The sequence below is a fragment of the Hermetia illucens genome, chromosome 1 (genome assembly GCF_905115235.1).
Source record: "Hermetia illucens chromosome 1, iHerIll2.2.curated.20191125, whole genome shotgun sequence".
NCBI lineage: Eukaryota > Metazoa > Arthropoda > Insecta > Diptera > Stratiomyidae > Hermetia > Hermetia illucens.
In genome coordinates, this window is record NC_051849.1 from 153,516,807 (window position 1) to 153,530,750 (window position 13,944).

Here is a 13,944-nt window from a genome sequence, read left to right on the forward strand (position 1 = left end):
TATTCTTACATAAAAAGTCAACAAAAGCTTTCATACATAAAACGCCGAAGTTCCGGTTTCCAACTTGTTGAATAATCACTGGTGAGGAATGCATCTGAGGTCTAGCTCTAAGATTTGAAAACTTATTATTAGTCACTATTCTAAGAAGATTCAATAAAACAAATAAATCGTTAAAAAAAATTAATATCTCCGTGTCGTTACCTGACAATACTTTACCATGCAATTTAATATTTTACGAGTATTGTATCTGCTAGATTCTGCTTTTCCATACGAAACTCATGCGAGCTGGTTATTATCGTGCGCAGATTCTCATTCCGTTTTCAGTAAATCTCTCATTATGAAGCATAACTATGATATAATTTCATCACTTTAGCTGCATTAGCTTAGGTATGATTCGCATGATAGAAAAGTTACACAATCAAGTTTATGTTTTTATCAGACAAGTCGTTTCGCTCAAGAATGATTCTCGTACTCTTCGGTGTAACTAAATAGGGTATGTGTAGGAGAGAGAGTTTATCTGTATTTAGAGGAAGTGAATAACATACTTCCTCATTTAGATGGAATTTGCAACTTATCCAAATACAGTTCTTTCTTGTATTCAGTGCCAATAAGATGAAATACTTAACGCTAGTGGCTGTGTTTTACGTTCATACATTATTAGTGGCTGGAGTTACAGGTAAACAACATTTAAGACCTCATTACAGTATCGTACATACGCTACAAAGTTGTTACAACAACCTAAACATTAAGAAAATAATGTATCTCTAATTATAATCGTTCTATCAGTTTCCGTGAGTTATTTTTGAAAGCACTTATCCATCAGTGGGAGGCGATTTTGCCGTCTGTATTTCTCTCATCATTAAATCCAGTTTTTGTTTCTCTCCAATGACGCATTCATCTAATTTTTGTTTTATTATCTAAGATGTAGCCCACTATTCTTGCTGTTGCGTAATTTTATATTCGGACTAATATTAATCTTAACTGGGCAAATTGGAGACATTAATTTCTCAAAAGTGGGGAACAAGCTCCCGCTTCTAGTAAAAGGTTGATATAAATTTTGGAATCATTTAGGATAACATGAAGAGGTGTGGGGGCTCCAGGTTTGCCCCATCATACCTTTCCTTAGAACTTTTGCAAATCGCACAATTCAGAACGGAATCAGAGACCATTAACCATTGAATTCAATATTAACTGGATTCTACCGTGTTCTTCAGCCTCGACAGAATGAAAAATAGTATGTATGTTCGTATGTTAATCAGCTGGGTCCACCGCCGCACGAATCGGGGAAAAGGAAGATTCCAAATGAATTTACAAACATTTTGTTCATCGAATATTTATTTTTAATTTATCGATATTTATTGATTCAACATCTGATTGATTCCAATGCACTGAACTTCTTCTTTTTCTTTAGCCTTTCTCCCGCTCAAAAGCGGGGTCGGACCTTCTTGATTGATTGCGGCATTTTGCTCTGTCAAGGGCCTGATCTGGATGCAGTCGTGAGGCTTTCAGATCACCATCCACCGTATGAAGCCACCGTTGTTTCGGACGGCCTTTTCGCTGTTATCCGTCGATTTCGATGTTCAGACCAACCATGGCAAGTTAATCCTCCTTAGCGGGAATTACATGACCATCCAAAACGCTTTTCCCGCAATTTTTCCACGATCGGTGTACCCCCATATCGATCGCGGATATCCACATTTCGAATGTGATGAAGACGTGTCACGCCACTAGTCAACGCAACATCTTCGTTTCCATTACCGCAAAATGCCGTTCATTGTCATTTATATCCGGCCAACACTCAGAACTATAGAGAGCGATAGGACAGACGATATTGCGGTAGATTTTAGAGGTGAGACGTTCGCTGATCCAATTTCATAACGCAGTTCTTCGTTGGCTGATAACATTGAAGCTAGATATTTAAACCGATCAGTTCTGGTCAGGTTACTGATATTGACAGTGATGGTGCTTGTTTCACGGTGATCGATCGTCAAAAATTCAGTTTTATTCAAATTCAATCTGAGACCGAGTTGCATGATGCGATCCTTCTATTTTGGGACAAGTTTTTTGAGATTATTTTTGCTATTAGACGCTATGAAAACATCATTATTGTATAGGGCACTGGACGTCGGATGTCCCGTGTGACGGTGTCAATAACAAGAACAAGAGGAGTGGTGAGAGATCACTTCCTTGATGAACATTGACAGAGACACGAAACGGTTTTGATACACTCGCCACACTTCGCACTTTACTTTTCGGATCGCGGTAGACGAATCTAACCAGCGCACGAGTTCTTCTGACACTAAGCGTTGTCGTAAACATGCCAGATGAATTTATATGCCATATGGTCGAAAGCTTTTTCTGAATCCAGAAATACAATGTACCATAAAGTGGGCGGTGCTTTTCAGGATTTTTCTCAGTGAGTAACCGCGCACCGTGTACTGCGTCAGTAGTTTCGCAGTTCTTGACAAACCCGGTTTAATTCATAGTTATTTGAACGATTTCGGAAATACAGTTGTCACGAATGCGTTAAAAATCTTCATGGTATGGGATAAAACAAACCCTTATTAAAATTGATTCAATGTCCGCCTGTTTGTTCGTGTGTCTGTCTGCCTGTCACGCACTTTTCTCAGAAATGGCTACACCGATTGACACGAAATTTGATGAAAAGGTTCAAAATGTGAATGCTCTCACATATAATAAGCTACTTCTCTCTACGTTGAGTTTAAGAGGGGGGGGGGCATATTCATACATGCAAAAAGGGGTGTAAATTTTTTCCTCACCGAATATAGTCATGTTCGGTGTCAAATGGAAGGTCTCAATTAGTACTTCTCCAAGCCAGTCTTAGTTTTGACAGTGCGCAATATCAATTGCTGATTTCTTTAACGGATCCACTCTCAGAATTTATTTAAATCACAAAGTTGCCTCTATACGGCTTCCGGGCCGCAAAATACTCTCTATATCGATATCTACTCAAATTAAATAAAAATAGTATATTACTATATTTTTAGGAAATTGAATACAAACCTCCCTGAAGTTTATCCCTGAGTTGTAAAAATATTCAGTAATATAGAATCCACAAGTTTCATCCAAATCGTACCATTACTGATAAAGTCACAGCAGCTCAAAGTTGTCTACTCAGTGTAAATATACTCCAACACAAAATACTAGATATATAATATCACACTAAATTGAGCAGTTTGATATGCTAAATACTTTACGGGCTACGTACAAATGGAATAGTTCTGCACTAAAATATACTTACATAAGAAACAAACAAAACCTTCCATACTTGAAACGCCAAGCTTTTGGTTTCCGACTTGTTTCCAAATTGCAATTGTGGGGCTTTTTTGCCAGTCAGAAGGCTTTCTACCTGCGTCAATTACTCGATTGAAAAATTCACTGAGATTCTCTTCGCTTTCCAGAACTCAGGACGATATCGCCATTTTCTATTGCTTTCCCCGAATTCATTCGTTTTATTTGTTCCTCGACTCCAATGGCGCTGACAGTTATGTTTCTGTGGCTTCATGCAACTACTTCTCTCGTGGGCCTAATCCCACGGCCTTTTTAAGACATGGATTGATTTTGTGACCACAATCGGAGCCCCGCTGAGACGGGCACAACGGTAGCAGTCTACATTGAACGCATGACTTAGCATTCATACTAGCGGATGTAAGACCTACCTAAATCTCTCCCTAACTAGGGAGTATGGTACCTGTGCTGGTCTCCGTTCGCTTAAACGTAACCATAACCCCCATGAAGGGATTCTCCTGAAACATGTGAATTCAGGAACTATCCCGGTTCCATGGTACCCTCGTAAGATCTTGTGACCTACCGCCACTTTAGATAAATCCCCGTGCAGGCTCGGGACTGATCGCCCTAATTAGGCCTTTGGACCATTCGCTTTCAATAATAGCCAGCAAAGCGTTGTAATAAGAGAGAGAGAGTAGAGGGAAATGGATGCCGCAATAACCGCAGTCGACAGAGGACCTGAAGATGAAGCATCAACAACCCTGACCCTGACCAATGTGCGAGGCCAGATAAAAATAGCAGGATAACTCTCAAGACCATTCGACATCAACGATGGTCTACGACAAGGGGATGCCCTATCATGTGTCCTCTTGAAAAAGAGATCCGTGATGCCGAGGTAAATGCAAGAGGTACGATCCTCTTTAAGTCCAGCCAACTACTGGCCTATGTTCACGATATCGACATCATGGGAAGAACCACCCGAGACGTACAAACTGCCTTCATCCAGATCGAGGAGGTGGCAATAGGTGCGAGATCTTGGGCTGCACATCAATGAAGGCAAGACAAAGTATATGGTGGTAACGTCAGCACCGAAGACGAATCAACCAACAACATCAAACCGCACTGGTCAAATACAAACACGAACAAGAATAAGGATAGGAGAATACAACTTTGAGACCGTTGATAATTTCTCCTAACTAGGGTCGAAAATCACAACGGATAACAACTACGATGGTGAAATCAGCGCACGGTTGTTGTCAGCCAACAGAGCCTATACCAGCTTACAAAAACTGTTCCGCTCGAAACGTCTCACCATAGGGTCAAAGCTCTTACTGTACAAGACAATCATCTTGCCAGTCTTCATGTATTCCTCGGAGACTTGGGTTCTTAGCAAGAAGAATTGTGAACTCTTGGCGGCGTTCGAGAGAAGAATCTTCTGAAGAATTTTTGGCCCCCTACATGAGAATGGACGATTCCGTAGCCCACATAACGACGAAATCTATGAGCGATACCATGACCGTCCGGTTGTGGATAAAATCCGGCTCAATAGGTTACTTAATCCGTATGGATGAGGATGATCCTACCCGGAAAGTCTATAAGGGCAATATCTATGGTAAAAAAAGAAGACGAGGCAGACCCTGCCTGCTCCATCTTAGGCAGGGTCTGACGGTCAGGACGCCAGACAGCTTTTAGGGATATCGAATTGGTGGACCTCGGCGCAAAACCGGGATGTCTAGAGTTCCTTATTAAGGCAGGCCTAGACCGGATACCGGTTGTTGCGCCGTTGATGATGATGAAAGCGTTGTAATATAACGTCTCTCGGCGTCACCACTATGGAGGCTCTCCTCCACCTTTTGGTTTCGGTTTCGTCGACAAGATTGCCCCGTCTTCCTCACCGCCACCCCTGAGCACCTGTGATAGGTGGAATTGCTGCGAATGTCGGCAATGCTTGCGAAAGTGGAGGGTCAACTAATTCTTCAGTTGAAATCTGCTCGAAATATTCTCGCCACCAATCCATCGCGGCTCGTCGATAGGTAAGCAAAGTACCGTTCTTGTCTTGAAAGCAACAGAAGTGTTTAATATCCTATGTGCTTTGTTGTCAGCTTTTGATAAACCAATACATATCTTTCTCACCATCTCAAATGTCCAGTTTAAAGAACTTTGTATGGGACCGCTCGGGCACCAGCGATTGCTTTCTTCGCTACCTTTTCTTCGTAGCCAATTTGCCAACTGGCCAGCGTTTCTCTCCACGGGCTTTGATTTGAATATCGTCATGCCTAGCTTAGTGACCCCAAGGGTTGCAAAGGCCGCTTTGTGGATCGTGTCTTTAATTTCGTTCCACGATTGTTCCACATTCGTAATGGTCGGTAACCGCATAATTGAAATTATTTCTTCTGTCTTCTCACGAAATTGCTACCATTTAATGTGCGGCGAGCTAGTGGTGGTATGATTCACAAGACGCCAATCAACGGCTGATGCTGAGAAGCTATGGTCTCATAGAGAACGACTTTCCAGTCAGTGATGGTGGTAAAATGTCGCTGTATTATGAGAATATAGTCGAATGGCCTTTAACTGTTCCCATTGTAAAATGGAGGATGATGAGCCAATCGTTTGATCCAATCGGTTATCAAGTCGTTCGGAATATTTAGTGGCATCACGGAAACCCTCAGAGATGGCAATGCCAACACCATATTGACTGTGCGGGCTACTAATATAGAGAAGCTTGTAGTCACTATTACCGCGTTCGTGTTCTATGTCTCAGCTTTTGGCACCAGCTTGTCGAATTTCTTGTGGAAAGCAGATATCATTGCACCTTCTCCGGAGGGATGTTGCGAGTTCCTCCGTCTTTCATTTTTTCAATCGGCTGACACTAAGCTGTTATAATATCATAGTCTACTGACTAAGGGGTTGGGATGAGAAGCTAACCTTCTTTTGTACTTCGTCACCTAGAATGAGATCTCTTCTCTCACTATCGCAATTTGTGAGGTTCCTGGGAATGTTTTCGTTTCTCATATAACAAAGGGAACTGGTGATCATCCGTAGTATCCTGGATTGGGCTCTCTGTAGCAACTAAATGTTAGATGTGTACGTTGAACACAACAGCTGAATTCTGTAAGTCCAAATTGGCGTGATGACAGCTTTGTAGAGCAGGCGTAGTCGAGTTCCAGCTTAAATTTTTTGTTTAGAAGCCAATATATATTTTTTAAAAAAATTGCAGGGTCCTAAGTCTGCATCCACTTGATGTCGGACCGGACCAAATGGGGAGCAACTTACTCCCCACCCCTTACCACGAATTATATTCAGGGTAAATCCGCCCATAGTGTAGATGCAGATTTAGGATCCCTCAGCTCTTTAAAAAAAATATGTTCAGTTCTGGCTTTGGTCCAAAATCCAAAAAGACCGTTGAACAATAATTTTTATCCTCCAGTGAATTCCTTATCTCACAAAGGATGCTGTAAACTTGTTCGATAGCACCATGTTTCTCCTGAAAGCCAAAATTGGTGCTGAGGAATTATTTTGTTTACCACAAGATGTTGTGATATTTTTGTAAGTAACAGTTTTTCGAACACTTTTGAGAGGGTAGGTAGCAGACTTAAAGACCTGCATGATGCAAACTGCGTTTGGTCCTTACCACATTTAGGAATCATTGTATCTTCTGAAACCTTCCAAGCCTTGGCAATGTTACTTTCCGTTCATTTCACATTACATTGACCCTGGCCCTGAACTTCAAATTCAAGTTGCTCAGCGAGAACCAAAAGCAATTCAAACTTTTGCATGGCGAAATGCATGCATATCCGTTCTAGCCCAGGTCAACCGTTGCGTCTATGTGCAAAACAAATACAAAATAAATAATAGTAAAAATGTTTTTATTATGAAAAACTGAATTGTTTATCAGCTAAAATAGTGACCCCGATTTTCCAAAGACCCCCGCGGAGTTGCTGACTAGTTTCATCCTAGACCGAGTTATAGGGGCCCGGTCAGCAAGAAGCTGTGCTCCAGCAGAAAAAGCAGCTCTACATCGCAGCGATGCAGCAAGTGATCCAACAGCAGCTACATACATCGACAACAACCTGCTATGCGAGTGCTGCAACCGCACCTTTTTAAGTAAAGAAGAGGGTTGATCATTCCGGCAAGACCACCGAGGAGAACCCCGACATTTGCTCCACTCTCGGACAAGCGACAACTTGTACGCAATTACCTCGTACGGGTGTACCGCTAATGCTCATAGCATTTGGAGTTATATTGACAGGAGGAATCAGTTCTGTGCAGTCTTCTGCATTTTTCGGTGGTCATTCCGTTAGTGTAGTCTTATGTTGGACAATTCATATGCCATCTGCTTTTGCTACTGGCGGATGGCCTGGTATGCAACCGAAACTGAAAACTTCCAACGGAGCTGAGAACCGAGAATTGCGACAAACGATGGCCTCCAGGAATTCCACCGTGTTTGGTCGTATCGACGTTCATGATTGTACTTCAGCAAGAAATAAGACAACCCATCAGCTACATCTCAACTATTGCTGCAACAACCCCACTTTTTATTATACTGAAAATTTTCTACATTTATATATTTAAAGTGTATTTTTAATTAAAGAAAAATTAAACGCAAAGTTACAAGAGTCAATACTGGCTCTTTTTTCACGGTCTAGGTTCTCTTGTCCACTCTTTTTCAGGTTCTTTTAGTGTTTCTCCGCTAGTAATATCACGCGAGAGGAAAGATCTGCCGCCCTAATCATCGTCTTTGTTAAGGAGTATTGGCAGCGAAGTGTAGCACCACCCCGCCTTACAGTATGCGTCATCCTTGTCTAGTAGACACAGGCGTGCAAGTATCGGTCCTCCCCGTCGCCAAACCCAACAAACTATATCCTCAGCAGCTAAAATTATCGGCAGCAAACTCTACGCCCATCGTAACTTATGGCGATTGGCAAGTAGTGGTAAGTCTTGGCTTGCGTACGACCTTTTAGTGGCGCTTCATTTCGGTTCACATCAGTGTCTCTATATTAGGCGCAGACCTACTGAGTCACTGTTGACTGTTGGTAAATATGCAACACCCGTCCCTGATAGATCCCACAATACACTCTCTTCGATCGTCAGGGAAAATTTCAATCTGTTCGAACAACAACACACTTTCTATCATTTTTGAGGACATTGCCGATCCAAGAGTGCACGACCTCCAAAAATATCACAACATTACTACCGAATGGAGTTTCTTTCAGCGGTTAAACAATCTCCAATCTTCACGAAGGTACGTCCTCTTCCACCCCAGAAGCTTGCTGTTGCGCGGAAAGAGTTTGAACAACTACTTAACCAGGCCTTTCAACAGTAATTAGTCATCTCCACTTCATGTGGTTCCAAAAGCCTAACGGCAGATGGCGACCTTGTAGAAATAATAGACGCCTGAAAGTTAAGACGATTCCTGAACGTTACCCCATTCCACTCATCCTAGACTTTGCACATTATTTGGCAAACTGTCGCCACCAAATCGCTGTAACTCCCGAAGAATTCCAAAGACCGTAATTGCACACCTTCCAGACTTTTCGAGTTCACAGGGGATAACTTTTGGCCTCCGGTGCAAACCTTCCAGTGATTCATCCACTGTATACAGTAAAACTTGGACTTCCGTTTCGTGTACTTGGATGACGTTCTAGTCGCTTCTTCCACCGTCTGAGCATCTGGTACAATTCGAGTGCACTTTTCAACACCTCCTTGCAAATGGCTATTTCTCAACGTTGGCAAATGCAAATTTCTCTAACAGTAGGCAAAGTTTCTAGGTTATTTCATCACCCACGACGGCATTCAAACCGGCCCAGACAAGTTGCAAGCGATCGCAAGCTTTCCGCTACCAAAGACAATCAAAGATCATAGAAGGTTCTTGCGCATGGTAAACTTCTACGGTCGTTTCCTACCCAAAGCCACTTACCACCAGGATTTGCGAGTGATTGTGTGGCGAAACCACCAAGCAACAGCTGGTAGACGCTACTCCTTAGACATTCCCTTAACAAGCACCTTTAGCTGTGTCTGTCGACGCCTCAGACAGCGGTAGGCGCTGCTCTTCACCAGAGGGTGAACCAAAGCTGGTAACCGTTGGATTTCTTCTCAAAACAGTTGAATCTCGCTCAACGGAATTACAGGGCCTATGGTACAGAATTACTAGCCGTGTATCTGAGTATTAAGCACTTCCGATATTCCCTTCAAGGCTCACGGACGGTAAGCCTCTGACTTTTGCCTTACGGTAAAAGCCAGACAACTTCGACACTTAGCCTACATCAGCTAGTTCACTTCAACATGTAAAGACAACTTGGTCGCTGACGCTTTGTCCCGGATTTTTGAAATCAGCATCCCAGCCATAGTAAATTTTTCGGCAATCGCTGTGGTCCAGAAGTATGACGAAGTTTTTTAGAGCCTGCAATCGGACTTCAAATACAAGTTCAAGGAGTTCCCTATCTTCGGCTCTCATTCCACTATCTACTGCAAGATCTCTGAAAAGGCACCTAGGCCATATTTTTCGGTCCCTTTTCGTAAAGAAATTTTTCGCTCGGTGTACGATCTGGAGAACCCTGGCATTCGGACAGCCGGTTGGTCTCTAACAAGTATTTCTGGTCGTCCATAAACAAGGACGTGACCTCTTGGGCGAGAGCAACAAGTGTAAAGTCACTAGACATGCTAGAAATGAAGTAGGTGTATTCCCTAGGTTGACAAGGCTTTGCGAGACTCGCGCGGCTGCAAGTGTTCCCTCACAATCATTGATCGGTTTACGCGGTGGCCTGTGGCAATACAGCACAGTCATGTGTGGAGCTCATGGCTGATGGTACCAGGAAAAGGCGAACGGCATACCGTCCATATTGGAAAGCCGCGTACACTACGTATTTATTGCTCCTAGATTTGTGGCTTAAATATTTGTACGTGTAGCTTATGGTGTCATTTCTCCTAGGCCAAAAGAAGAGCGTCATTTTCTACTATTTTTTATTCCAAATTTTTTCTGCAGTATTGGACCAAACTATAAATAATGTCCTAGAACTCCCGGCTGATGAACTCCAGGGCCCCATCGGACGAAAGCGTAACAACTATGCTTGGTTCAGGACCAACTGGACGAAACGTCAAAATGGGCTTGAAGCCAATTGATGACTAACCTGTGGCAAAGGTGTTTATGCGAGTATCCGGAGCGAAGTGGTACGAGATACTCTTCGGGACTTCTTATTGCTATGTACCAAAAGGATCTGAAGTTTTCGGCGCAACACACTAATGAACGAGTATATTTCCCCTTGATCCCTTACCTTTAGTTCAATTCATAGTAGAAGAAAAAACATGCAAAACTTTCACTGCTTATGGACCAGCAGGGACTAAACAATTAAATTAATCTCACAGAAGATGATACCACTCTCTCTATATGTTTCAGCTCATTTCCTACACTCCATGAATTTCCCATCTAGGATATACCAAGGCTTTATTGGTTATTCATAAGTTAACAGATATACTCGTACTACTCGTTGATGGCACAGTTCTTCTACATTGTTCGCACGTCTAAGCCTGCTCACTGAACCTGCTATATAATTCCATTGTTTGCCAAATAATTTAATTTTTTTCAAAACTTCGTTATTTCATAATAAACTACATAATTTTCGTTAAATTATGTTAGATAAGATTTTCTGCTACTATGGATCGTGGGCCTATTACCGCAACATCGGCAAAGTTGCAACCACCGACCTCAATACTACGTTATGCACCCACATAATATACACCTTCATAGGGATTACCAAAAATGCTGAGGTAAAGCTGCTTGACGCTTGGCTAGATGTTACTATGGGTGGAATTAAAAACACAGTCGCACTTAAAGAAAGAAATGCAAATTTAAAAGTCCTTTTTGCAATTGGAGGCTGGAACGAAGGTGCGGGGGCATTTTCCTTAATCGCAGCAGACGCTGATCTTAGAAAATCGTTTGGTCGTAATGCTGTAAACTTTATCAAAGAGCACAATCTGGATGGAATGGATGTTGATTGGAGATATCCAGGAGACAACAAAGGCCGACCAGAAGATAAGGTGGGACAAATTATCCCCTAACGCATGTAGTGATATTATTTTGATTATTTTGATTATTTGCAATTTGTGTGTAGCAAAATTTCGTCTTGCTTCTCGAAGAACTTCGGAATGTATTTGACGAGCACGGATACATTCTGTCTGCGGCATTGAGTGGTACCCGAGAGCAAAGGGAAATATCATACGACGTAACAAATATCAACAGACACCTACATTTCATGAATATTATGATATACGATTTGCATGGAAGTTGGGAAGGAAAAACTGGACCGCACGCGCCATTTACAGCAAGTTCTGATGATATTTCTCATTTAAATGTTGTAAGTATGTAACAATCAGGAGCGAAAAACACTAATCTTCGATACATCAAGAACCAAAGTTCTAATGGATTTTAAAAGATCTATGAATATTTGCATGTAACAACTTTTCGAAGTCTGACGCTCTCTTCCGATAGATTTCCATAATTGACGAATGGATTCAGGCTGGAGCTTCAGCCAGCAAACTACTATTAGGGATTCCTTTCTACGGTAGGTCATTTACGTTAAAGGATGTAAACAACCACGGAATGGATGCACCGACAACAGGGGCAGGTAATGCAGGGGTGGCTACTCGAGAATCCGGGTCGCTTTCATATGCAGAGGTAAGGTTGAGATCCAAATCGTTTCTAAAATTAAATCATTGTCCTATGACTTCCTTATAGATATGTTCCAACATCAAAAACTCAGGATGGAAGGAAGAGTATGATAAGTCACGGCATGCATACTACTCCTACCATGGAAATCAGTGGGTGGGATATGATAATATTCACTCTGTCAGAGAAAAGGTCAGCTATGCCATTACAAAAGGACTAGCAGGAGTTATGGTTCGAACTATAGATCAAGATGATGTTAAAAATGAATGCGGTGGAGGGACGTGGACATTGCTTACAGCAATCAAAAAACGACTTCAATTGGTACAACCACAAATGTATGGTTAAATTCCAAAAATAAATTTATCTGTATCTTACATACTTGAATGATATTTTTTGTTTTTTGAAAATTCTAACTTACCCCTTGTTTGCGTAAATGATTGTAACACGAAGCACTATAGCGCATGTGGACCTTGGTTTGCAGAATAGATCTCAACTGAAGAGGTAGGAAGAGCACTTCACAACGATTGAAAATGACATCTTCCCTTCGTGGATTATATGGCAAGCTTGAGTAACAAATGGATGCAGGCGGATAAGACGTGTACAGAAAGGCAACTTATTCCTAGAGCTTAAAGTTAGTGAAGATGTACGGACAAAAATTTAACTGTCACAAGAAGATGCAGCATCTTCTTGTGACAGTCGGTGGAAATGAGCTGGGTTTCGGTGGTGATCGAATGCAGGTCCCTGGGTGAAGTCACCACGAAGTCCAACATCTGCTGCTTTAAGTGCTCCCAGTTCATCTACATAGCGAAAGCTTGCACTAGCTTGCAAGATAGATTCAATTTGTACCGCAAATATGGAGAACAAGGCCATTTTGCAAAGGCATGTAACGGAGAGCCCAATGCGTGTTCTGCGTGAAAACGAAAAAGAGCGACAGTGCCCTTATTGCAGGAAGTAGTAAATGCCCAGTGTTCTGAAAAGCTTCCATAAATATGGAGATTGAAATGAAAACATCCAGAGGGCGGTTTCACATGTGCCAAGATAGAAGGAATATACATCTATAGTTGTTAGGCAGTACCGAGCTTCACACATCACAATGCTGGAGAAATTATCCTCCGATGCTAGCCATCACCATCGCAAAGTAACAACTGGCAAATTCAACATATGGACAGAAGAATGAGGAAGCAGAAAAACAAACGCAAGGGGACGAATACTGCTGAAGACATTCTCGCGCTTGAATGTGGTTCTTGTCAACCCTAGAGGAGTTAACATATTTGAGAGAGGAAGAATTAAAGTCGGTAGTGAACCACCTTCGCCAATCATATCCTAATCAAGGACTTGCAGTGGCGTATCAGCAAAGACTACACACCCAGCGAGCATCAGACCTCACAAAGGAATATTATCATCATCATCAACGGCGCAACAACTGGTATCCGGTATAGGCTTGCCTTAATAACGAGCTCCTGCTACGCCGGTTTTGCGCCGTGGTGCACCAATTCAAGATATCGTTATATATCGGCGTGTTATATCGGCCACAAAATCGATTCTGCTCTCGAACCTAGTTAAGAGCTTGTAATTTTCCTGACTAAGAAACCGAGTTTCCGAAGAATACATGAGGACTGGGAAGATCATTGCCTTGTGCAGGAAGAGCTTTGACTTTATGGTGAGACGTTTCCAGTGAATTTCATTGTCGTAGCTGTTATCGGCTGTGATTTTCGACTCTAGATAGGAGAAATTATCAACGTTTCAAGTAGTTTTAGTTTCCTATCTTTATTTTTCTCGGTTAACCAGTGCGAGTTGATGCTGTTGCTTCTTTGGTTTTTTGGTGCTGACATTGCACCACGTACTTCGTCTGGCCTTCATTAATGTGCAGCCCAAGATCAGATTGTCTTAGGCCATTGTTGATGTCGAATGGCCTCGAGAGTGGTCCTGCTGTTGTATTTTTCTGGCCTGGCACATTGGTGAGGGTCGCCTAGTTAGACTTATCAATTTCGTTGGGATATCGAATTGTCTCATGGCCGTGTACAGTTTTACCC

At 42.2% G+C, this 13,944-nt stretch overlaps 1 protein-coding gene across 1 annotated transcript; it reads left to right on the top strand.

Annotated features, from left to right (window-relative positions):
• The first annotated feature begins 494 nt into the window (after window positions 1-494).
• LOC119652442 (probable chitinase 2) lies at window positions 495-12,292 on the top strand. Its single transcript, XM_038056588.1, has 5 exons — window positions 495-676; window positions 10,883-11,283; window positions 11,358-11,600; window positions 11,735-11,920; window positions 11,981-12,292. Exons 1-5 carry the CDS (start codon window positions 613-615, stop codon window positions 12,254-12,256), a joined length of 1,170 nt encoding a protein of 389 aa, XP_037912516.1. The 5' UTR covers window positions 495-612; the 3' UTR covers window positions 12,257-12,292.
• The last annotated feature ends 1,652 nt before the right edge of the window (window positions 12,293-13,944 follow it).

Coding starts and splice junctions, on each gene's coding strand:
- LOC119652442 (XM_038056588.1), top strand. CDS start 613: ATGAAATACTTAACGCTAGTGGCTGTGTTTTACGTTCATACATTATTA. Junction 11,284..11,357: donor AAGGCCGACCAGAAGATAAG/GTGGGACAAATT, acceptor ATTTGTGTGTAG/CAAAATTTCGTCTTGCTTCT. Junction 11,601..11,734: donor ATATTTCTCATTTAAATGTT/GTAAGTATGTAA, acceptor CTCTTCCGATAG/ATTTCCATAATTGACGAATG.